Consider the following 27,111-nt stretch of genomic DNA (forward strand, 5'->3'; position numbering starts at 1 on the left):
CAGCAGTTTGCAGAGAAGGGCAGAGAACAACTGCACCTGTGAGCCAGATCCAGTTAACTCCTTCCTTGGCTTCTGTCAGCTTTTTGGTGAGCCGCATGAGAGCAGATCTTTCTAGTGGCCAAGGCAGTTAGTGGCTTTGCCTTATACACTTACTCTGCCTTAGGATCTTTGCTATTTCCATATTTCTAATATAATTGCATCTTATACACTCCTCATTCACATGAATGTTGATGTGCACAGGAAAATTTATAGCTTGTACTAGCTTTGCTTTCCAATAGTATGTAGTATTGACATACTTCCTGTGCATGCAAATGATGAACACAGATGTTGATGCAGGTCTATCCACAGCATGCTGAAGCAGCAAAACCAAATTCCATCTTGTTGCATCTCTTCCATATCAGTTGCCTTCATTCGCAGACATTGACTGACTAATTTTTTCCCATAGAGAAGATCAGTATGTGAGATTCGAAAGTTGTTTTATTTGAGATTGCTTTTCTAGGCTGTTTTCAGTTGATTACAACAGAAGGAAAAAAACAAACAACCAAGACCCTTAACTGGTATAGGACAGAAGTATTTTCTCTCAAACATCAAATGGGGAGGGAGGAATGATTTCTGAACATTTCTTCTCCAGCAGTGCCGTAACTGTGAAAAGCCACTGCTGGATCTCTGCCATTGTTCCTGTAAATTCATTTAGCCCTTGTTATTTTGACAATAAACTGACAGTGATTTGCTGCAGCATGCGTCAATTGGATTTGTCTACTGCAATAATGTATATAATAACAGGGCTTATTATTGATGAAACTGTGCTTGTGCTATTTAGTTTGCAAATGTCAGAGGTTTCTATGGTAATTTATTTAGGAAACCGTAAAGGTCATTTAAATGCTGCTGTTGAAAGATCAGCCTTTGATCATAGGAAATATTCCATTGTTTTAAGAAGCCTCTTTTCCTTTTGGATCATGAACATTTAATTAAAAAAATGGTGTAGTCTTTCCAGAAGTTTAATATATCTCATTCAAAAGATAGGGAGGGGGGAAAAAGCCATTTAAAACCCAGATTTGATGGTACAATATATTTGGTAGGCACAGGATACATTTAGAAAGCTACATTATTTTTTGCATATCACAGGCTAGTAGAGGAAAAGGACACTGTTAGTAAAGTTTGAATAGAAAAATATATATCTTCTCTGTTTGCATGTCTTTGAAATCTGTTTGGAAGGTGAAAGGAGGCTTACCATGAAGAGAAAGATACAAAGGAGTTTAAATTCTCTGTGTTCTTTTGAATTCCACCAACAGGTGAATAACTTGGAAGCTAAAATGAGAGTTAGGTGTCAAGGAAGTGTGAGCTCAGTACCACTAACCCTTCTGCATCTCACTTTATGAGCCTGGATTATCCCATGTGGGTTGTTTTTGCTTTTTTCATGCCCAGAATTTTGTGGTATGACTCATGGACTTGCTGCATGATCTGTGTAACTACATCTACATCCTGGATATCTTGGGTGAAATTAGTGGGTACCTTCCTTGCTGTAAAATTGACAGTTATAAATAAATAGTCCTGGTAAAGCATTTTGACATCCTTTCACTGAAGACACAATAAATGGCAAATCACTTGATTTTACCAGGCAGCACCAAGTTTCAGAAGAAAACCACTAGCTAGTGTTCTTAGTTTAATGGAGCTTAAAAAAACACTTTACATATGTATATAGTTGTAGTATTTCCTGTATTAAGGGGATCTATGCTGAAATCATGATAGCCCGTTAAAATTTTGCCAAGAACCTCTTAGGCTCCTGCACAGCAATTCGGTGCAACCTTGTACAAGCAGCTGAGAGCATCACTAACTTTCCCATCACTGGTGCAACTGATGTTGAATGTCTGACTTGTGTGGTGTTAGTGTGTGCAGAGTCACGTCCTAAATTGTGCAATTGAATAATCACAGCATCTGTAGTACCAGATCATTTCTCGTAGTAAGCAAAGGGCAGAATAATGCAGTATTGCAGCCAATAATCTTCTGTAGGTGTGGATAAGTCTTTTTTTTTTTCCTTCTAGAGCCACTGCTGAGTTGTGAGAGCAGTCAGACGTTCAAAAATATAGTATTATTTTTAAACTTATGGCTCAGTGTTTTGAAATACCACTAAATAACCTGAAATTCAACTCTGCAGTAAGGAGCTAAAAGCCTTTTTTATGAAGTGGCTTAAATGGAAAGTTAGTGAATAAAAGAGCAAATAAAAACAATGCCTGCACATTAAGAAGGGAAAGCATTTATCAAATTAGAGAGCACTTTCTACTTTTTTTTCTTTTTAGAATAAAAAAGACCTTAGTTTAACACGTTTTTGTATGGGATAGACTACATGAATTAGAACTAACAACTATAAATTCTTTTTTTCTTTGCCATGAACTCCTGAGGCATATTGTGGATATTAAATAACTATGGTGCTTTAGCTAGATTAAAAATTTAGAAAATAAATAAATAAATCTCTGCTTATACCAGTAAAGTTTTTCCTGAGGTTCCAGGCTTATGTTTACTGAAGATGTTGTAGAAAGAGATCATTAAATACACTATTGCAAACTGTAATTGTATTTTATTGCCTGGGCTGAAGATGAAATTGTTGTTCAATCTCTTTCTTCCCTATTAAGATCATGTCTCCATTGGAGGGCTTGGGGATAGCTTTTATGAATATCTGCTCAAGGCATGGCTGATGTCAGACAAAACAGATGAAGACGGCAAGAAAATGTATTATGATGCTGTTCAGGTAAATAAGATATGTAAATCTTCCTTTCCATAATAATCTAATCTATTGTAATCCTAAAGAGACAGGCTCTGGGGACAATGTGAGAGATTTATGTATTTGCCACCACAGGGTGTTTTTTTAAAGAATTAGTTTCTGTTTTAAAAAGACTTCTTCAAATAGAAGTGCTAGAGAAATACAGATACTGTGGGAAAGGGGAGAATCTTGATGAATAACTATTTTTTTTCAACTGCAATGTAGTCAGTTGTCTCTGGAGGTGAAAAGTATAAAATAAGCAACAAAAGATGCATCTACAAGTAGTTCCCAGATAGACATTCAATTGTTTTTCCTTAGTCTTCTCTAAATATATATTACTCTTGTCTTCTTCCCTTATATCCAGAAGGGAATTCCTCTTTTGTGTTTCAATCCCACGTTTCAGCCATCAAAAGTGTTTTGATTGTGGTCCACAAATGGATCAATGTAATATGGTAGGTAAGTATAAATGAAAATAGGGGCTTTGTTGCACAATTACTTTTTGGTCCAAGAGCATACATTAGCCAGCTTCTGTGAAACAGCCAAATTGGACACAAGAGAAAGTTTTCAAAAATCAGAATTGTTCATACTTACATTTCTATGTGGTATTTTATTTATGGTCCTGCTGGTCTGCAGTTTGCTTTGTTATTGATGGTATTTCCTTAATATGCTGTTTTGGGAGAAATAATGGGTTTCTGACACCAGATTGAGACTTGAGAAATATTAAGTTTAAATTCATATTTACAGGCTTTCCTTCCAGTCTTTGGCAAATGACCTAGTTTCTCGGTTCTTTGCTTTCATATATATATATAAAAGAGATAATATTAGTTGGTTTTTTGCCCTTCTTTCATCTGTTTTGAGTAGAAGCTGTCTAGAGCCAGGACTTTTATCTCTTATTAACTGTATCTATGTACACTGCCTCTATAGACAAGGCTTCAAGATACTAAGCAATATCTGCTTATTCTTTAATATATCTGGAAATGCACTGTCCCTAGGGAAGTTATAAGTCTCTTTTTTTTCCCCATACACAAAAGGTCGTGACATTAAAAAAATACAACTCTGACTTATTGCAACTATCTTTTTTTTCATTGGAAAGTTATATGTGATGATTTGAGGAAGGGTGTGATCTTTGGTGGTAGTAAATTTGATGACCAAGTATCCCCTGCTAAGAAAATCTTGCCTTTAATTTTGTAAGTGCAGATTTGGATGCTGTCGGCCTCATTTTCACTGCTAACATGGTTTCAGCTTCAGAGCAAAAGGTGGATTTTAAATTAGATTTGAGTGCATTTGAGGCTATAGCATAAGAACAGTGCTACTGTAAATAGCTCAGCCATCGGGTTGGCAGCTGAACAGAGAGAACAAAGTGTCTAATAATACAATATCAATTCATCTTACCATGGAAGGCATTTTGAAGCACCTCAAAGCTGCTCCTAGCCTTCTGCTTCCACTGGCTTAATAACGTCAGGTTCTTCTTTTAAATACATTCTCAGACATGGTAAGTGCTAGTGCATAGATGCATACGGTAAAAAAAGAGTGCTTTTGTTTGTACAGCTATTCTGGAAACAACTGCAGGTAGACTGTCCCAAATGTGGTGTGACCACCACCCTTGTTGGCAGGACCCTGAGTGCGCTGCCCCCCATCCTGCAGGGGAGGAGCAGGAGCGCGTTGGTCCTAGCTGACAACGTCAGAGTCCAAGAGAGCCCAATGCCTCGGTGGCCACCATGGGCTTGCTTCTACTAAGGTGGAACTTCACCTTCCTCTGTTGTGAGCACTGCTGGAGTGAGGTACATGAGGAAGTCTATCTTGCCTTATACCACACGAGCATGTCTGCATCCCGTGCCAGCTGCAAGGTGGCAGTATGCCTGTATCTCTCCTGAGCCAGCCCAAGTTGTCCATAAGCTGCAGAACTGCCTGTTGTTGGCTGGTCACTGGAGAAGAGGGCCAGGCGCACTCTAATGTGTGTCTATGCGGAGTGCAGGAGCATGCCCTTCTTTAAACTCATATCTATACTAGGATAACAACCTCCTTGGGTACAGAAGTTGTCACAGGCATCTTGAGGTTGCAGTGGGAAGCAGAAGTGGTGATGGCCACCACACTACAGAATCACATAACAGTTCTCCCTGCTTGGGTTTGAGCTAGAGGAGCAGAATTACCTGGTCAGCAGCATCACCAAATGTGACAATATCAATGACAGGGTCGGAGCTCTATTGTATATGACTGTTTAAAGTACCTATTTTCTTAATGCTTTTTAGTAGTACTAGCATCATGTATTAGTGTTTGAGAGGGCCAAGTGATCACTATAAAGATGTGCTAGATTTCCTTATGCTGCTGGCTGAATGCCACTTCCAGTATTTTCTGAGCAATGGCATTTCTCCTGTTGGCTCTTTTCTGTACCAAGGTACATCTGTACCAAAGCTGAAAATGTACATGCAGCATTAGGAGTTGCAGCTTGATGTTGTAATGTATCTTGTTCAAAAAGCAGAGGCAAAGTTGCAGTCTCACAGAAACTGCAGAATGTTTGTGCCCTACTGAGATGCCAGGTTCTTCCCTGGAGCAACAACCCTGATTTGAAATCCATTCTGATATTGGCTTTATTACTATCGATCCATTACTTATCTAAATTAAAGCTAATTTTAGAGTCTGCACAAGCTGCAGTCTTTCTTTAAGACTAAGCCTACACGGTTTGGGCATTCTGAGTCTGCTTCATATTTTCTTAGATAAATTTCCCCTGACGCTTTCAGAATCTTTTTAAGACTACGCCAGAGGGAACGGTGTGATTATTCCTGGCCATTCGGTCCAGCACATACCCACCAGATTCTGAAAGAGTGATGTGAAGGTTCGATGCCTAATTCAATACCATCTGCTATCCAGAAACCACAAATGAAAATATATGGTGAGTGATATAGTTCACTGTGAAAAGCTAAAATCGATTCAGATAAAGCTTTGGGATTATTTCTCACATTGTTCCGTAAATCATATTAAAGAAAAAAGAGTTCTTTCTGTTAGAATTTTCGTATCACCTATAGATTGTATAATGGCTTAAGTTAAAAGTAATAACTAAGATGTCAAACTACATTTAAAAACTTCTTCTACTTGCCATGAATAAGATGCATATTTGGCTGAAACCATTTAAAGAAGAGTTTATTTCTAATGGGAAGAGGGACAGAGATAGTCTTGTTTTGAATACCAGAGCTTAATATGGATATATAAGGCCATCAGAGGGGTTCATAAACTCTAGAATTCACACAAAAAGACAAGTGAATGCATTTTTAATGCAAGTTATTTTTTCTCTTTTGAAAAGCAATACCTATAATGTCCTGCTTCACATAATACATGAAGTAAGAGATTTTTTTTAATGGGTTTCAATGGATAGCATGCAAAATTTAGTTACAGAACGAATGTGTATTCAGCTTTTAGCCATATTTTGAGGATATAACTGCCAATAAAATAATCTATGAGTCTTTGCAAGTATCAGGACAAGAATCATCCCACTCTTAGTTAAAAAGCTGACCTCTGAGACACAATTAAGTTTAATAAGAGAACATGATAATTTCGAGCAAAAATGGACGTTGTGGGTTGACTTATATCTAGTCTGGCAACAGCAGTGTCATAAACAACTGCATCAAATCCTCCCCTCTTGAATGTGTCAGCCCTCATTTTCTAAGTTGAAGGGATATTTTTCCACTACTCCTGTGTATAGGTTGTCTCACATTTGATGTCTGAACTGGTGTGGTATCTTTTCCCAGTTTTCCCATTATATCTATTTATGGCCATTGCTGCAATCTCTCTGCATCTCATATATTTATTCTCTCTCTCTCTGATGCTGCCTTCATCCCCTTATCAGGGTATTTCTAGAGAAGTGGCATATCTAAAGGTTGTAAAGAGAATGGAAACTCATCCTAGAAGAACTTCACAGGAAAAGGGAGAATGCCTCACCAGCACTTCCCAAGCAGCTCAGTTCAGTGCAACCCAGGGTGGGCCCGTGGTGTCAGTAAGGTGAAATAGATAGTCTCTGCAGTTTTACCGTGAGTCAGGGTAGTTTACTTTTAGACATTTAGGTTTTTTACTTTCTCTTACTGCGTAATAACTGCTCAGAAGATAATAACAAGAAAACTAGTGATGTCTGGAGAACATAGCACATGGAAGTAGAAACAATGGAAATGGCCAAAAGAAGAATCGATGGTGCCACAGCAGTGCCACAGCCACTCTGCCAGATTTCAACAGCATTCCGGAAAGTCAGCTTGCTGCTAGGCTGGGTTGCATGATTAAGGAATGCAGTAAACTTCTGTGGGTATCAAAAGGCAAAAAAGTAATTTTTGGCCTCAAGATTTTGAGAATTTAGACAGAAAAGATATAGAATCACTTTTTTATTTTTGTTATGATTTTTTTGGCACATTGCTAACTTTGGAGACTAACTTTGATTAGCTTTAATTTTGTTTGGGGTTTTTTGGGATAGATTTAATTGTCAGCATTAAGTAGTGAATATTTTTCAGAGCTGTTGATTTCAACCTTTCAGATAAATAAAACAAATCCATGGAGATTCCTTTCTCATTGAAACAAGGGAGAGAACAAAGTGTTGTTAGCAAACCGAACACACGATGTTGGCAGAAAGGCCCTTTTTATCTCCAGAGTTTCATGAGGGTCTGTTTAATTGTGGTGACAGTCTGGTGGCTGGTCTGTGCTGATTGCCATTTCCATTAATTTGCTTGAAGTGGTTTGCTTTGTGATTGTAGTGATCTTAAAAACTACATAACTGATGTGGACAGTGACAGAACTGCAACAATTCGCTCATAATAGTTTGTCATACTGGGTAAAGCAAAAAGTATATTAATGAATTGAACATTCAGTACTTGAGCATTTCTTGGCATTGAAGAAAATACATAAACAGGTCACACAGGGTGCTGCAATAGGAGCCCCTAGAATGAAAGAGGGGACCCAGCAGTCTCACTGCATAGTTTGTTTTGGGGGTTTTTTGGTGTAGCAGTGGGGAGGCATTGTCTGTAACTTAAATGTGTTAAAATTAATAAACAGGCAGTTTATTTACATTTTGTCAGCAGTCGTGTTTGAAATATTTATCACCCAGATGCACTGGTGTTCTGCACATAGCGATAGTATAGCTGTTTTATGTAGATTCATTACACTTAGCAGATGAGAATGTCCAGAGGACTCACTGCTCCTTGTTATTCTCTTCACTATATTTCCCCTCTTAACAAGAGTTTTGAGGCTCTTTACAACTGCTTACAGAAAGCATCAAGACTAAAGACAGGCTTTTGTTTTTAAATTGTTTATAATTTACTTATAACTGCACGATGCCTTATGTTTTGGACTATGGAAGGTATTTATTCAACTTTTTGCTTCTTTACGGACTGTCAGGAGAAGCAGCGAGCTACATAATGCTGTTAGAAGTCTTTAAGGAGCATTTTAACTATAAAAGTCCAGAGAGAAATTGTCTGGTTTTTGCTTGTGACCTTGGTCGTCTTGTCAGAGCAGCCATGTCCTTACTACTCGTGCTATTTTCCCTTCCTTTTCTGATGACAAAAGAAGCTTATCAGGAGCAAGATACTTATTCTAGAATATTCAAAAAATGCGTAATGTAATATTTTGAGAGTGGCTTGATTTGATTCTTGCCAGACCGTTAATACTGCTTTAGGAATATGAATAAATTTAGCCTTCTGGTAACAGACAGCATTAACTACATTTAGTAGTAGGGCACTGGTGCTCTTAGAGACACTAATAGATCTATAGAGGGAAAAAAATAATGATTTTCAGACAAAAGTAAATTGTCAGCTTTCCCCTAGAATATAATCATCTTTTTAGTGATCAGATGAATTGATATCACGGTAGTTAAATATTTGCCAATGCTTCCATTTTAAAAATTTAGGCATCTCCATTATAAGCACTCATATTTCATTGCACTTGTAATCTTGTCTGCATAACGTCTTAAGTCCAAAAGCAGTAAGTTCTTTAGTGCTTTCAAAATGTTTCTTACGTACTGTGTTTAAACAAATGAAAGTTCTTCTGTGTTCAGATTTCAGTTTTGATTTTTAAAGCTCCATAAGGATAAGATGCCACTTTTCTTTGGCAGAAGTATATTTAACTTATATGTAGCGAGGGCTCGAACCTCCTATTCCAGCTATAAACTTTTCATAATAAACTCATTGGAATTTTTGATAAAGGATAAATTTGATTAATTATGGAGGTTGATGAAAAAAAGTATCTATTGCACTAGATCAACTCAATAGAGAAAACATAAGGGAAGTAGCAAAGTGAAGAAAACAGACAATTGACTTGGAAAGTCACTGCATGAAAACCTTACCTGCCTACTGTGTGCTGTTTCAAAGCAATAAAATATATTGGTGCAAGCTGTAAATATTAAAATAAATAAGCAATTGACATTATACATCTATGACTTATTGGAAATATCACATGGTAGAATTCTCTTTCATCCTCATTGTTGCTTCAGATCATCAAAATACTGTTTATGAGAAGTCCTAGGGGAAGAAAAATATATTAAAAGTTTGAACTGAGATAATTTATAGTGCTTTGTTATGAAGACGCCTGCAGAATTGTAATTATCCCCAAAACAAACATTATAAACCCTTGCAATTTAGAACTAGAATAATATTTTTGACGTTTCAAATTTATTAAGGTATGGAAATATGTAACTGTCTTGCAGGGCAGTTTTATCTCCAGCTACAGTGACATCTTGAGGTGGGAAATGAAACACCTGGTTTTTGTTAAAACAGTAGTAATCATTGAAATTCATTAATCATAATTTAGGTTACTGTAAAAGGAGAGGTAAAATGCCTAAGTGCTAGAGGTAGTAGAACTGTGGGATTACATGGCAATTTGAGGTTTGTAATTTGTTATCTCTGCTCCTTTAGCTGAGTTAATGTTTTTGAGCCACATGTTTATTTTGAATTGAGCAAGCTTGAGGTTATCATTTTTCGTGAGAAGCCTCCATCTGTGTTCTGTAGGCATCTCTGTTAGTGTTTTTATTACCTGTCAGTGTAATCCACTAAGACAATACATGTAAAAATAAGCTTGTTGATGGGGGGGGGTTAACTCATTTAAACAGTGAGATGATTCAGTTCTGTATCTTCTGTGTTTCCCTACAAACAATACAATTTTATTTTAAACAACTCAAAGGGTAAATGAAGGACTTACCAATGACAAAATCAAGTCAGGGTTGGAGGAAGGGGGTGGTGAAGACATCATTTAAGCTGCATGAAAATCTTAAAGGAGTGAAGAACTGAATGAAGGAAAGGGGGTATTTATTAGGAGGGTCCAGTTCTGAATTGTGCAAGTGTAATGTATAGGTTAAGGAACAGGCTGATAAGCAGAGAACACAAAATACTGCCTTAACAAAGAAGGCAAGAGGGGATGCAAGTCAGGTTGGGAAAAGCTGAAGAGTTTCTCTTTTGTGCTGTCAATAACATAGATTACACAAATATGCAATATGCAATCCTGTAGTTGAAACAATTCCTAATGTCTCATTTACTGTGACAGATAGGCAAGGGCATAATTTGAACATGCAAACTCATGAGAAAGATGCCAGGAGTAATACAAGGAGCACTTGAGCCACAATTCAAACTGTAAAAGGGACTATTATTGTTTCTAATTGAGTGCTAAAGCATTTATAAAGTTGTCGTATAAAGGAATAATTTACCACAAGATGGAGAAAAAAGTTATTTGGCTAAAGGCTTAACCACAGTAAGGTCTGTGAGCAGAGCCTTATGTAAAAGCTCAAAAAGAAAAATTGCCAGGAACTGGCAAAAAGTAAGTCTGGCTCTAAAAACTTATAGGTATGTGTGAGCACAGGACAAAGTGTATTCCATAATGCCCTATCAGCTTTACATGTAGTAAATTTGTTTCTTTAAATATCTAGAAAATGTTTGTTTACCTTTAGTTTCTCTCCCTTGCTCTTCTTTTTTTGTCCACTACAGTCTCAAGTCAGGCTGTCTCTATTTTTATTTTTTATTTGGTCACTCCCAGGTAGCGTCTGGTATTCCTACCTTCAGCAACATATATTGGTAGCCACCTTTTCTCTTTCCAGACTTTTATGTTACACAGTCTCTCTGCCTTACCTTAATACACTCTGGAATGAAATTTCCGTTTACTTAAAAGAAAAATTGTAGCAACTCCAAAAAAGAATTATCCATCAGTAATGTATTTTCAGCTAATCAAAGACCACATTATTTTAGCTTTTTTGATTATTTTCAGATCCTGTATATTGGTTTTTATTGAGAATATTCATTACAATGAGAAGAAATAATGAATCTCTATAGTGATATATATGATAGAATGGTTTGGGTTGGAAGGGACCTTAGAGATCATCCAGTTCCAACCCCCTGCCATGGGCCTGGACACCTTCCACTAGACAGGTTGCTCAGAGCTCCAGGCAACTTGACTTTGAACACTTTCAGGGATGGGGCATCCACAGCTTCTCAGGGCAACCAGTTCTAGTGATTCACCACCCTCACAGGAAATACTTTTTTTCCTAATATCTAATCTAAACCTAATCTCTTTTGCCGTTTGCCTCAGTTTTCAACAGTAAGACAGGTTGTCCTCAGGACAACTAACCTCTGGAACTGGTGCACAGAGACAGGAAGGTGAATAGCCCCCCTGTAATCCAGGAGGAAACAGTGACCTGCTGAGCCACTTGGATCCTCACAAGTCTATAGAACCAGATGGGATCCACCCAAGGGTGATGAGGGAGCTGGTGGAAGAGCTCGCCAAGCCTCTCTCCATCATTTACCAACAGTCCTGGCTCACTGGGGAGGTCCCAGATGATTGGAAGTTGGCAAATGTCCCACCGATCCACAAAAAGGGCTGCAAGGAGGACCCGTGAAACTACAGCCCCGTCAGCCTGACCTCAGTGCCTGGCAAGGTGATGGAGCAGATCATCCTCAGTGCAATCCCACAGAACCTACAGGATGGACAAGGGATCAGACCCAGCCAGCACAGGTTTAGGAAGGGCAGGTCCTGTCTGACCAACCTGATCTCCTTTTATGATCCTTTGCTGGACTTCAGCAAAGCCTTTGACACTGTCTCCCAGAGCATACTCCTGGAAAAGCTGGCAGCCCACGGCTTGGACAGGGGCACTCTGTGCTGGGTCAGGAACTGGCTGGAGGGCCGGGCCCAGAGAGTGGTGGTGAACGGGGCTGCATCCAGTTGGCAGCTGGTCACTAGTGGTGTCCCCCAGGGATCAGTGTTGGACCCGGTTCTGTTTAATATCTTTATTGATGATCTGGATGAGGGGATTGAGTCAACCACTGGCAAATTTGAAGATGACACCAAGTTGGGGAGGAGTGTTGTTCTGCTGGAAGGCAGGAGGGCTCTGCAGAGGGACCTGGACAGGCTGGAGAGTTGGGCTGATTCCAACGGGATGAGGTTCAACAAGGCCAAGTGCCGGGTCCTGCACTTTGGCCACAACAATCCCCTGCAGTGCTACAGGCTGGGGACAGAGTGGCTGGAGAGCAGCCAGGCAGAAAGGGATGTGGGAATTTGGATTGACAGGAAGCTGAACATGAGCCAGCAGTGTATCCAGGTGGCCACAAAGGCCAGTAGCATCCTGGCCTGGATCAGGAACAGTGTGGCCAGCAGGACCAGGAAAGTGATTCTTTCCCTGTACTCAGTGCTGGTGAGGCCACACCTGGAGCACTGTGTCCAGTTCTGGGCCCCTCAGTTCAGGAAGGATATTGAGGTCCTGGAGCAGATCCAGAGAAGAGCAACAAGGCTGGTGAAGGGACTTGAGCACAAGTCCTATGAGGAGCAGCTGAGGAAGCTGGGGTTGTTTAGCCTGGAGAAGAGGATGCTCAGGGGAGACCTCATCACTCTCTACAACTCCCTGAAAGGAGATTGTAGCCAGGTCGGGGTTGGTCTCTTCTCCCAGGCAACCAGCAGTAGGACAAGAGGGCATGATCTTAATCTCTGCCAGGGGAAGTTTAGGTTGGATATTAGGAAGAAATTTTTTACAGAGAGAGTAATCAGACATTGGAATGGACTGCTCAGGGAGGTGGTGGATTCACCATCCCTGGAGGTTTTTAAGATGAGACTGGATCTGGCACTTAGTGCCATGGTCTAGTAACCACAGGGGTGTTGGATCAAGGGTTGGACTTGATGATCTTGGAGGTCTTTTCCAACATGGTTGATTCTATGATTCTATTATTCTTTTGGTTTGAATCCATTGCCCCTTGTCCTGTCACTATATGCTCTTATGAATAGTCTCTCTTCATCTTTCTTGTAGCTCCCTTCAGGTACTTGAAGCCACAATTAGGTCACCCTGAAGCCTTCTCTTTTCCTGAACAAACCAAATTCTCTCAGCCTTTCCTCATAGAAGGAGTGCTCCATCCCACCACCTGATCTGCAAACAGTGCAGGAATTACTTGTAGGTGGTGAGCAACTTGTAATAGAGCTGCAATTCAAATAAATATGTCCCTTTGAATGAGTATATAATTATATAAAAATAAAAGTAAAGTGATTTTAAGTATGAAATGCAAAATTAATTATACCAGACAGAACTTTTCTCTTGGGTGGATCTTTGTCCCCATACTACCTATTGTCCTTTTATAATAACTTGTTTTACTCACTTTATTTCCCTGCCAAAACTGCACCCACAGCACTGCAGATACCAAGTAGCATTTCTCTATGGGAATGTAACCCTACCTTTCCATCCGACTGTTAAACTTCAGATTTCATGTTTAGGTAAAAATGATTAGTGACCTGGCATGCCACTAATAAAGGCATATACATTGGTATCTAGCACTCAGGGCCCCATGATTTTACCAAGTATGACAGGGTAGTCTGAGAGTCTGTAATATATCAAATAACTACCTAATAAAAATAGCTTTAAGTAAGATGGTTACATAATAAAATAACTTTTAATAGACATATGTACTAGTTCTTAATAGGACCCATTTATAAAACCGAGATGATTTGCTTAACGAAACATGAATACTTAAATTGGAAATATATTTTTATTTTGTGACATTCTTGGCATCAATCAACATCAATTTGTTAGTTTCTTAACACCCATTTGTTAGAATAATTTTAAAATTTCTCAAGTGGAAGTTGTCTTTTTTCAGCCTGAGCTTTAAGCTTGAGCGAAAAGAGGGGCAAAAACTTGCAATGACTAATTGGTATCACAAAATCCATTTTCGTACTACAAGAATCAACTCTGGTCTAGTTACTATTGTTCAAAAGTGCGTCACTGCTGTTATTTCTGTCCGTTACTTCTTTCTGTCTTGCGGTAATTATTTTCTTTAAAAAAATGCAATATAGTAAATTTAATCATCAGTCTATTTTTATAATTTTTTGTTTTTTAATAAATTCTGACCCAACAGCTAACTGACCAGTAGAGTTATCACCTGTTGCCAGAATTGTTGTTTTGGTGAGATGGGACATACCATGCTGAAAAATTTAATGAAATGTAATTAAAGTTTTTCCTTTCTGAACTTGGTTTTAGGTAGCTTATTTTTTAGAACGCTTAAGTAGTCTGAAAGCTAATTCCCACAAAATTGTTGTGTTTTCTCACCATTCCCCCTTCATGTATAATTCCTCTTTTTATAGGTTGAATTATGCAGGGTTTGTTTAAAGCAAGATTTGTTTAAAGCACAGGAATCGTCGTTATTTACTGCAGCTTAAAATTTAGGTATGCTTTCCAGTAGGTACCTAGCGCTGAAAACCATACAATCAAGGAGGAAACAAAGGGATAGAGGAGTTTTCTGAGCTAATAGTGACTCTATATCTTGGCAGAAAACATCCCTACTAAGTGCTTTGCACTAATTTTAGTGGAAAACAAAGTGTAGTTTTCAATGTGGAAATAGTACATCAAAGCTGTACAATTATTCTCCTGATGCTTCTATTTCAGAGAAGATTTTCTGTGCTTATAGAAACAACCTTTGCAAATGTTCAAGTAAGAAGAAGTGAATACAATCATTACTTTCTCTTTATAACACTTAAAAAAATCCTGTCGTTTTTGTTAATAATTGCCTGTACTGATATTTATTAATGTATTATTCTCTTGTATAAGGTATGTTGAGTACTGTTTCTGTATCTTATGATTTCAATAAAACAACCAGAGCACTGCTGGATAACTGAATACATGATAGCATTGTTTATCTCCTCTCCATTACCCTTTAAAGAGTAATAGCTTACTTTCTTTGTGGACTTCTAATTAACGTGCTCTTCTGCATCTCCTCTATTGTTTTAATTCTGTTCCTCCCACAAGGGAAGGTTGCTTTCCTGGATTTTGTAATCAGTGACCATATGTTGCTAGCATCACCAACTTCTAATTCTCTCTAGATTTGTATATTTTTATTCTGCTTAGATTTTTTTTTCCAGAAATCTCAGTGAGACTCTACTCTTTATTGATAAGTAGAGGATTTCAGTCTGGGAGGGGAAACTCATGGAACTTTGGAAATGCCATCCAGACTCAGAGGCCTGACATCATTCAGTGCATGCACTGAGTCAAGTGTTTTGAATATGAATTATGTCTGCATATAGTTTACATGAAGTTATATCAATAACCATATCCTTTAAGTCAGAATTAAAATGAGAAACACAGAACTCAAGTGATGGCTAATTACTATTAGAAGTGAAATTACCTGAAGCTGCTCAAAGTAGAAAGGGAAAGAAAATAATTCAAAAATTGAATTGTATTTTGTAGGTCTTTCCAACATTTTTATAAAATGTACCCTGTAAATTGTTCAAAGTTTTAGCAAAATTAGTCATTATTACTGATATATGCTAATCTGCATTGGTTTGGCTGTACTCTGATTGTGCTAGCTTATGTTATCCATTTTATTTTATAAGCAAAGGCAATATGGAGCAAAAATAGCCAACACACAAGACAACTTTTTCCTTCACACTTTACGATTGGTACCTTTGTTTTGAAATCATGTACTTTTGCAGGCCATAGAGGCCCATCTCATCCGAAAATCAGGCGGGGGGCTGACGTACATCGCTGAGTGGAAGGGTGGACTGCTTGAACACAAGATGGGACATCTCACTTGTTTTGCTGGAGGCATGTTTGCTCTCGGAGCAGATGGAGCACCCAATGACAAGACGGGCCATCACATCGAGCTGGGTGCTGAAATTGCGAGGACTTGCCATGAATCCTATGATCGTACCCGTGAGTACTGTATTGCAGAGTTTAGCTTCACAGCTTGACTTTGTGAAGGCAGCCATCAGTATTTTTGTATAATCCTGAATGAAAATTGTAGCAGAGTGAGAACTATTCATCTTTTTTGAGCAAATGCTGCTTTGCTTTAAGAGTAATTTTAAAAAAGGATGCTCTGTTTTATAAATAATTTCTGTGCACCTGAGTTGTGCCTCATCACCGTAGTAATTAATATGACAGCTTTTTTCACTATGCCAATTTCTGAATACAAATAAGAGAGGGACCCTGTTCATTTATGCATCAGTGTAGCTGTTAATCACATTTTATGCACAAAGAAACTATTTTACACTCAATTTTGTTGATACAATGCTGCAAACAATAGAATTGCACAAAGTGGATTTCTGTGCAGGAAATTTCTTTGGATTCTTTCGTCTTCTTATAGAAATAACCCTGGCAGTATTTCAGGTCCCAGAGTGTATTTTCCAGTTTGATACAGAAAAGTAAATATCCTCATCTTTTTAGCAAGATTTCACATGTTGCTAGTTATTTGAAGTCTTCCAGAATGCAAATGTTAGCATCACTGTTCAAACTGTAATCCCTGTTTAAGGCATTGGTGAAGAAGATCTCTCTCCTACTCTGAATTATTTACAAAATATTAAAAACAGGATGTGCTGCAATATCTTTTATGAATTACCTTTTGGGCAACCTGGATTTGTGCCACATGAAAGGCTAGTTGATTTGGTATGTTACATAATTTGAAACCTTTATTTGTAACCTGTGTTTTTATATTGGCTAGGCATGAAACTGGGACCAGAAGCCTTCAGATTTGATGGTGGTGTTGAGGCCATTGCTACAAGACAAAATGAAAAATACTATATCCTACGACCAGAAGTCATAGAAACCTACATGTACATGTGGCGGCTCACTCATGATCCAAAGTACAGGCAGTGGGGATGGGAAGCTGTTGAGGTAATGTTCCATTGGACTTTTTTCATGTTAAATCCTAACATCTTGTTAAGTGAGCTATTGAATGATAACTACATATTGTTTAGCAGTTGGGGAGTAAATATTTATTTTAAATCAATAATATCAATTCAAATTTCCAGAGATTAATTTACTAATACATTAACTAAGATCATTTGGACAAAAAGCAAATACTGCTGGTACTGCATAGTAGAAAAATACCTTGTGATTTCTCCTTCTTAAATACTTCTAGGATTAGAGTCACATTTACACGTACTGTGCAAGATGTTGAGTATTGCTGCATGTGAATGGAAAGTGCAGATGTGTGTCAGATTTAAGCCTTCAGCATGGAAATAAGTTTTATGAAATATATTTTCAACAGTAATTTTATGAAGGAGATTTTAATTCAGGTGATGAAGGCCAGGATGAAGTAGTAGATAGTACTGAACATTTAAAAACTGGGTGACTTTCAAAAAGCTTAGGTCATCTGGACAAAACTCCATACATGATAGCAATCTCTTCTAGATTTAAATTTCCGTGTCCCACTAGCAGTTGATCTTCAACCAGTAATGCTGAATCTAGCTCTTTGGTGTTTGTCTAGCCCAAGCCTTCCAAGAGGGCAGCTAGTCCATACGGCAAAAATTAGCTTGCCAAATCCATTGTTTCCCTTATTTCAGTGGTTAATCACTCTTACTGCTAGGGATGAGAGCCTTTAGATTTACCATGTTTCATCCTCCAGGTATGGGTCCCTATTACACTTACAGAGTTCACTTATTTTCTCCTCACATTGATGTTACCCATGTTAAATTATATGAGGTCTGATAGGAAATACAGGAAGCTAAAGGACATTATTTTTGTGGCTCTATATAATTAAGAAAAATATATTTAAAAAAAAAAAAGGAAAAAAAACACACCACACCTCTGTGTGATATTTTTTTCCACAGCAACCTCTCTTGTGCAGAGGTATTGCTTTCCAGGATTTCAAAAATGGGTTTTTTGTCAGTTTACCCAACACCTCTTGCTTCGAGGAGTGTATGAGTGTATGATTACAACTCTCTTGGAGGGACCTACACTGCTAGTTGTAGAAGGTTGCTCTATACTAAGGCTAGAAGATGTAGACTTGTGCCCTGAGGGACTCCACTAGAGAGCTCGTACTGGGTTATGACTCCATCAACAGCAACCAAGATCTGTAAATGTATTCAGTATTCACCATGTGAGATACTGAATGTATTGCAAATGCTGTGCAAATGTTTTTGAGCATTATGAAAAAAAAGGCATTTCAAGTTCAGTAATCAGATATTCTTGAAGAATTAAAGGCGAAATCTGTTTTGCAAAAAAGACTAATAGCATTAAGTGTACTTATACTCTCAAACTTCTTGTCTGAATATTCACAGTTATTCTGTATCTGCAGTGAGCACTCTATTCAGCTAGGTAGACTGTAGTTAATTTAGGGCATTATATTTGCCTCTCTTAGGTATTGGCTCTGTGGTCCTGAAACACTATGCTTCTGAGTTAATGATTCCAAAGCAATTGTTTTTTTAAAACCTCTAATTTAGAGGGCTGTTCCCTTACTTTCTTCTTTGGTAACACCACCCATAGGCACACATTTTATTACTGGAATCTTCCCAGGCAGATTATAATTGGCAGTCATAAATGGAAGTCATCCCACCAGGCTTCAGCAATTCCAAATGTTCCTTCTCCAGGAGGTGTTTTTCCTGACTCATTGTTACTGCCCACACTGATAACACTGTTATAAACAATTGAATGTTTTCCTCATTATTATTCTTTACCCTGTTGGTTTAGTTTGTTTGTATTTCTTTCAGGTTTGTACATTCGTTTACCTTCTTAGTACTCCCCATGTGTTCCTTGTTTAACATTCTTGTGGTTACTCTCATCTGGCTCTAATGTAATGGATTACAGCCTGTGTGGGGGAGATGCAGCTGGTCCCATTCTGCAGGGGGCCCATCTTCCACTGTCCTAATGTGCAGTTGTGTGTTTCACAAAAAGAAATCTTACAGCTTCACAGAAGTTATACAGTCACAGTTGAAGGTTTAAAATATTTTTCAATTTTTTTTCTTTCCTCCTCTCCCTTGATGTTTATAGTACTACAGCTCCACTTGATAATGTTTTTTGTTCCAGCACTTCATGATAGCTTACCACAACTATTTCATAAATTCTACTCTCTCTTGCTCCTTAATGTTGCCCCAGAGAGCATGTAACTTCACCCTTTCTGTTCTTGGGGAAGTTCCCAACCACTGGAGGTAGTTGGTTTAATTACCAGCACCTGTTGCACAAAACAGAACCTGAGGCTGAAACAAGAAAAAAAAGGGAACAATCAGGCCATTTGGGTTTTGCCCAAAAAAAGTTGTCCTTCAGGTATTTCATGTCCATTTTCAAGTCATTACTCTGGCAATAAGAAATCATTAGGTTTGTTTCCCCTTACCCTTGTAGTACAAAATGAGGCTGCTCTAGAGTCATGATTCTAAACTCTCCGACAAGTCTATTAAGTCCTTCTCTAACTTTTGTCGACTAAAAATATGCTATAGCCTCTCCCTTTTTTCTTTGTAAACTTGCTTTGCTGCTTTCAGTCCAAGATCATTTTGTATGTACTTCAGCAGATGGAGAAAATTCAGTTATGACCACCAGTAATATCCACTGTTACTGAGTCAGAAAGGTTTTATCAGCTTAGCTCATGAAAGCCTCCCTTTCTGCATTATAAATGTGGCACATATTTTAAATTTGTAGCACTTCCTTTGTTTTTTCCCCTTTATGATCGTTTGAGACTGTCAGTCAGTTTTCACTGTGCTTGATGTTTTCCATTACTTTAGCATAACTGATCTTAGCCACCCTCGTTTTCTGAGAACTACTAATTTAAAATGTGTTTGATTGTTTCTTCCTGCCCACCACTATCCCCTGTCACTGTGAACATCACTGTACTCTGAAACTGCAGGTAAGGGGCACAAAAGCCCATCACTGCCAGTTAAAGGAGGCTGACAACCAAGAGTCTTTTCATCCTACTAATCCTGCTGGTGAATGTGCTTTAATTACATGGAAGGTAGCTTTGAAAGATAAGATGCGTCATATTTGCACCAAGCAAATACCACCAGATAGCTGACATGGTACAAGTTAACCCCTTGGTTTACATCACAGCAGTGTGTTCTGATACCTTTATGGTGTATCCCTACAGTGAAGTCAAACAAGACTCTAAGAGCACATAAACAGCAAATGCAATTTGCTTTTCTTTTACATTGCCCTGTTTAGAATGGAGATTATTTCCTTGCATAATAGCCTTATCCTTCAGGTTTTCCTTCTGCTGTGCCTTGAAAAACACCATCTTGTGTTTGACATTGAAAATTGAGAGACAGATTCAGCATTTTGAATTCATTGCAGGTTGAAGTAGACAAGAGGGAAGGAGTACCAGCCAGGGGGAATTACTTGTTTAAACTTAAGATTATTTGTCACTTAGTAAAAGTATCCAGGAAAATGAAAGAACCTAAAGACACATAAGAAAAGACAGATAGGCTGTTATACTTTAAAAGGATCTCTCCTGAAGAAAAATCCCTTTTAAATATACAATAGGCAGCATAGTCTCCAGTGAAAACTATGAAGAGCCTGACATGCAAGCTAAATGTGTGCAGACAGCTACAGGGACTCCAGCAAAATCAAGGACGTTTAGGATATCTACTCAGGAAAACACAGATCTCTAGCAGTCTTTAGAGCAGGTGAAGCTGATGGATACCTCAGTAATTATTAGTGACTTTTAGTCCCATCTTTCATCAAAAAATGCTTATTCTGCCTGTTTTAGACATACATTCTGCCTTTTCATATCTTTTTGCCATGTGTGTTTTGAAATGCAGCATCTTTCTCTAAATAAAATCTACATGTACTCACTTCAGTGATATTAGTAGTAACTTCAGAAACAGAGAAACTAGTTACCTTCTGGCTCTCTACTGGGGGTTGAATAAAGCCCCAAGTACTTCTGCCTGAAAGTTGTTACTCCAATACCATCTCCAGAGCAAACATCATGTTTCAGAGTAGCATGGTCCTGAGTGAATGTAGTTATCCACTATCCTTACCATCATTTTCATTATGAGAAATCATTTAGGGTAAAATACCATTTTCTGGATTTGTTTTTGAATAATGAGTTGTTTTAAATATAATCATCTTAGATTCTCCTAACTCCTTCATTATACTGCATGATACGAGAGAGTCATAAAACAGACTGAGAAGAATTAAGAGGCTAAGAATACTTGTGGCCTTGTTAAATAGGTCATTTATAAAGAAAAAAATGAATTAATATTTTTAAACAAAGTAGTGATAACTAATATTCAAATAAGGTATTGGATAGCAGTACATTTAAAGAAGTTATGGCTCATACTTAGACATACGGTTTCAACCTTTCTAATGCAAACACCCATCTAAATAAAGAAAAGTTAAAGTCTGTTAAATAGTCTAACTGTATATACCTTCTACAGTTCTGGCACTTGATACATATTTTTTGCCCTTCTGTGAACACTCTTCATCTGATCTTTTTTCTCCTTCAAAATTATAAATCTCCTTCAAAATATAGGATATTCCTGTGGGCAGAAAAGAAATTGTATTTTAGGTCGTCCATTTTATCGTGAAATAGGCATCAGTCATCTGGTTTACACCTTTTAATTGAATAAGAGTTTGGAAACTAGTTAGAGAAAAACACAGTTATTGTTACAGCTAAAACATGTTTAGTCCAGCCACATACTGGCTTCCCATCTCCTGTGTAACAGCAAAGCTTTTTCAGAAACATAGCAAAGAAAAACACAGCTACTGCAGTAAAGAAATTCAGTCACAGCCTAATATCAGTGTTTCCCATTGAAAACTGAAATAATTGCAAAGAGAAGCCAAACAACTTGCATACAAAATGGAGAGTTGCCTTTCCTTATTTTAAAGGGACTTGCAGGTGGTAAGGAAGAGACTGATCTTTAGGATGGTATTAAATTCTATCACAGTCATTTTCAAGTATTAAAATATGACCAAGAAAGGTATATGTAATGTGATCTCCAAAGGCTGATAGACAAGCTTGGCAGAGAAAGACTATTGTTACTCCTATTAAAAAGAGGAAAAAGAAAATAAGTGAAAATCCATGTCTTTACATCCTTATACCCCTATATCTTTCCTTCTGAAAGCTGGTTTGTGTTCACTTTTTATGCATTTATCATTTTGCTTCTCTTCCTAAATGTAAAATTAGACACATGTGCATGTGACTTTAAAAAAAGAGGTTTTTCTCTCTGGAGCTTTATCTAGTTTTCAACTCTTTATCAAAAAAATTGTGACAATTGTTTTTGGCTAGTTTTATTGTCAAACAAAGAAAAACTGATAGATGATTCATTTTGTTAATACTACTGTTTTGGTTTTTTCCCCTGCTTCAGGCACTGGAAAAACACTGCAGAGTAGACGGTGGCTATTCTGGCATTAGAGATGTTTATAATAATCATGAAAGCCATGATGATGTGCAGCAAAGTTTCTTCCTTTCAGAGACACTCAAGTAAGTTAAGAAAGTTGACTTTCATTAATGGGAAGTAGTTGTGTGTATCATCTTTACAGATAAGTATTTATCTTTAGTACCCTTGACATTCACATAACAAAATCTGAGTGGAATAGCATAGCTTTTCTTAGGTGACAGGAAGCCAAATTGCCTTTTTTTTTTCCTCATCTATGTCAATAAGCTAAGTTCCCTGACTTCTGGAAACTGTCTTTGCTTCTGATAAAGGTACTTGATAGTCTTTGAGAAATTGCATCTCCTATCTTTGATAGGATCTAATTATATATGCCAACACTAATGAAATAAATTGACTAGACTTATCAGACTTGTATTACATACTTTTCATTTGAAAACTGTAGAAAGAGAAAAAGAAGTCAATTTCCATGAAAAGCTCCCAGGGTCTGTTAAAAGAAAAAACAAAAAGATTTCATTATCTGTCATCATTTCCTAAGTTTTTAATGAGATGAACAAAGTTTTGACTTGGTTTCCTCACTTGTTTTCTTTTGCTGTGCAAGAAGAAGTTGCAAGGACCAGAAAAAAAAGCAGTCATGCCATTTCAACAGAAAATTTAATACTCAAGTAAATGTAATATCATATGTTTTCCAGAAAACTATTATAGTTTCACTTGTAGATGTGGTCGCATTTCCTGCTTTTTTTCTTGCCAGGTACCTGTATTTGCTGTTTTCTGAAGATGATCTTCTTCCATTTGAACATTGGGTTTTCAACACAGAGGCTCATCCTCTCCCTATTCTTCACAAAGATGATGGGAATAAAGAAGAAAACCAGAAATAGATGAAGATTAAGTTATACTTTGTTTCATTCCTTATATTTCTTTCCAGGACTTGGGCACATAATTTGGTTTTAAATTCCTGAGTTAAATTTTTAAATCAAGTGTTTTGCAGTCTGTTTTCTTTAACAGTAAATATTTATTAATGGACCCAAATTAATTATGATAAAACCTCAGTCCTCAAATCCAGATGAATAACTTTTTAGAAGAGAAATAAGACATCTCCACAGATTTTGTTAGGCTGCAGTGTCATCTTGGCCAAAAAGAGCAGAGAGTCTGCATGTTACTTGTTTCCTGTTACACTTTTAATTTGACTGCAAAATTCTTTTCTCCTCTGTGAGGAGATGTATGCTTTAAGCTGTAATATTTTGCCATGTTGCAAAAAGCCATATCAAATTAAGTATAAAGAGCTTTTTCCTTTTTTTTTTTTTTGAATTTTTTTTTTGTTCTATGTTAATTTGGTTTGTGTTTCATCCAGGACAAATATTGTGACTGTGACAGCTTCTTCTTATGCGGGTCTATTATTGCTTGGTAAAGCGTCTGTATTTCACTGTCAATGAAGTCAACATAGGGGTATTTTCATCTCATGCAGACACAACTCTGAAATTGCAGTATATGTTGAAGTTAGACTGAACTAGTTTTTATGAATTTAGTACATTAGTCAGCAGACCTTAGTTTTTCAGGTTTTGATTAGAATATTGTAATAGAATAAATTGTTTTCTCCCTTTTCTAAGTGGTGTTATTCTTACGTGTTTAGTCAAGCTACTATGGAGTAAAATAAGGTAGTCATTTCTTACTAAGAAGGGGAATATTAACCTTCTTTATATATTTAGTCCAGTAGCTTTCATTTGATTGGTTGGCAAAAAAAATACTCAATGACATTTTCCTGGAAGCTGAATTATATCAGAGACAATTTGTTTGTTTCTCTAGGACTTTAGTAAACATTTAGATAGGTTCAGACTTGACACCAGACCTGATAGTCATTTGTCACAAAGCAATTTAATGTATATATATGAACAAAGCTAGATATTCAGATGCCTTGAAGAAAACTTGGCTCCTCAAAAGAAGATAAGTCATTCAGAGAGGAAATTACGTGGCATGGAACAAAAACTTTCTGACAGCACTGTCTTAAGTAACAGAAATACAATGTGTTAAAAAAATATTCCCTAGAGCAGAGGAATTCCCTAGAGTAGAGGCTTACTAAGAAAGGTAACAACTTTGCCAAAAAATGTTTTGCTTTGTGGTATCACCAAAGGGAAAAAGAAATGACACACTATTAATTCCTGGTTTTATTTAAGTCTGGTTTGAAGTGGTTAACATGATTTTTAAGTCTACCTATGTCTTCATTTAATGACAGGATGACTCTCATAAATTTCAGGTAGGAAACACCTGGCTTCTCATTCTGAGAAAGCACATAATTCCCTGATTTGACTGCAGCAAAACAAATATGGTTCTGAACAGTAATATTTAATGGCATTCAGTAAGATAGCTACGATTAGCAATGCTGGACATGCGAGCTGAGGGAGCACAATTGTTTAGGCAGTAACATTTGCATTTTAGAGTTACATTTTTTCTATACTAATAGAGATCTGCAAGGGATATTTTCTTAGGTAGAAGCCAGGAGGAAAAATTACTAATTACATTTTTATATATAGCAGCTGGAAGCTGACCCATAGGCTTCACATTCTGGAGTCTTTACAGGCAGCACTGCCTCTCTCCTTTCCCTGCAGAGGAGAAGATGGCATGTGCCACATGAGCTGCCAAAGACATTTATGCAGGGGGCAAGGCTAGATAATGCTGATCCTTCCATCACCCTTCTGAGCCTGGGCCACGCAGCACTGGGAGAAGGGACAGAAATGGATGTGCATCTGCAGGTAAAGCTTGCTTCATGGAGCCAGCACATAGACTCAAAACTTTTTGTTTTACTGCCTTTTTTTCAATTATTATTTTCTATTTTAAAGTATGGATTCCCTCATGTCACAGTAGTTTTCTGAAACCAAGCAAGCAAGGATGAACTCTTCACTCTCTCCTCTGTTGAAAAGCAGAAATTCTGCTGATTTTGATGCTCCAGAATTTGTACTGTTGGAGGACTATACTTTTATTATATTTCTTTGGAAATGGTATTTATAAGAGAGATTTTCTTTTTCCTCCCCCTAAAGTACCACAGAGAAACTATAGCTGTGGAATAAAAACAAAACCAAAAATTCTCTTCCGTCTTTAACCAAAAAAATAATAATAATTACTTTTTTCTTAGGTATCCTTATTAGGTCACCTGCTGCTGCTGCCTACCACATGCATGTGCTGCTATAGGCCTCCTCTCAATTAAATAACTGCAACAGCTCAGACAAAAACAGTCTTTGAAAAGTGCATTTTGTAAGCCTCTGTGTGGTTTTCTTAACCACAGTTTGTTTCCCCCAGATGTTTCTAGTGATCTTGCTGATACTTAACGAGCTGAAAGGAAACTGAGGAGAACCAGAAAGGTCTTCATGTTTCAAAAAGCAGGCTTCAAACCCACAACTGTGTATGCATTGGGTCTTATGTACTTAAACAGAAGCATCACGACTGTTTCCTTGTCATACAGACATTTCATGGTTTTTTTTTCCAGTGTGGGAGTTATGATGATTTGAAAGAGCACAAATTTGATGTGACTGGTATTGGTATTCAGGTTGTATGTACAAACTGCACTATACTGTACTTTTTGTAAACTAATGTAAGTAGACGAGAAGATTGTACAACGTGTAGATCTGCCAACTGTAAGAAAAAAAATTTTCATAAACTGAGAATATATTGATTTATCTTTTTTTTTTTTAAATAACCCCAAAACACCAAAGTTAGAGCAATCATTTTGAAACAGTCCACACTTACCATTGCTTGTTAGATTGCTGAAATAATATGCATTTTATTTCCATTCACTTAACTAGCTGCATGGAAGTAGCTAGTAATGATCACTTTGTGTTCCCAGTCATTGATAAGAGCAAAAGAAATTGCTTGTTATTGGGGGGAGGGAGGAGACACACAGATAGGGACAAGGACATGGACACATTATCTTTGCATAAACACACTGCCCATACTTATTCCATTTCGTTGTAGCATGATAAGGCATTTAAATCTGTATATGTTAAGTCATAAGAGGTAGATCAGTTTAAATGGCACCCATATTTTTTCATGGGGGGAAAAATAATTTTTGATTTTTTGTGAGATAAGTATTGCATATGTGTTGGTTGTACACAGATTTTTGCAATGCTCAATGGCTCACTGTTTCTATGGTGACTTCATACATATCCATTTCTATCATGTATTTAAATTGGTTTTGATTTGTACATATTCCATTTAGTCTTTATCTTTATATAAACAAATTATGGAATACATAATAGATCAAGATGCTTAATTTTTAAGAACTTATATTTGTAAAAATTTCTCTATTGTGAATAAAGTCTTTTAATATATCTGTTCAACTTGTTATAGTTTTTCTTAAGTGTGTTTCAGAAGTAACTACAGGAATCTGCTGAATAGTTTGGTTTGGCTGCTACACTCACAAGTTTTTGTCAGCAGATCAGTACTCTGTGTACTTGTTAAGATGCTATTCTTAATTAGTGTCAGTATATAGAATTTCTACCACTGAAGTAAGTTTCTAGAATTTTTTGTCAAATAAAATTCAACATACCAACTGCATTTTGGTAGAAAGTGAGCCTACTGATGAAAAGCGGGAAGCTGGGAAGTCAGAGGTGGCAGGCAACAAGCACAGTGAAGGTCAGTCACTGCAACTCATGTTCTGCACAAGTGGGCTTCAGCTAAATGCTATTTAGGAGCAAACAGAGGAGTGGAGATGACAAGGCTGTCACAGTGCCCCGTGTTACATGACCATGTAATGAAATTCTGTCGTTAGCCCATGCTCCAGAGGAGAGAGAAACAGTTGTCATAGGAACTGTAACTATATTTTGTTTCAGAAGGATATTAAGCTTTCC

General features: G+C 37.3%; 1 protein-coding gene across 1 annotated transcript in view; it reads left to right on the forward strand.

Moving 5' to 3' along the window:
• Window positions 1-26,592, forward strand: part of MAN1A1 (mannosidase alpha class 1A member 1) — a 107,748-nt gene extending 81,156 nt beyond the window's left edge. Inside the window, exons 7-11 of the mRNA XM_029962794.1 lie at window positions 2,631-2,746; window positions 15,671-15,890; window positions 16,675-16,847; window positions 22,247-22,362; window positions 23,025-26,592. Coding sequence (XP_029818654.1) covers window positions 2,631-2,746; window positions 15,671-15,890; window positions 16,675-16,847; window positions 22,247-22,362; window positions 23,025-23,151 — 752 coding nt within the window. The 3' untranslated portion in view covers window positions 23,152-26,592. The remainder of the gene's footprint in view (window positions 1-2,630; window positions 2,747-15,670; window positions 15,891-16,674; window positions 16,848-22,246; window positions 22,363-23,024) is intronic.
• The last annotated feature ends 519 nt before the right edge of the window (window positions 26,593-27,111 follow it).

Source organism: Manacus vitellinus, unplaced genomic scaffold, assembly GCF_001715985.3.
Source record: "Manacus vitellinus isolate BGI_N305 unplaced genomic scaffold, ASM171598v3 scaffold_4_pilon, whole genome shotgun sequence".
NCBI classification, from domain to species: Eukaryota; Metazoa; Chordata; class Aves; order Passeriformes; family Pipridae; genus Manacus; species Manacus vitellinus.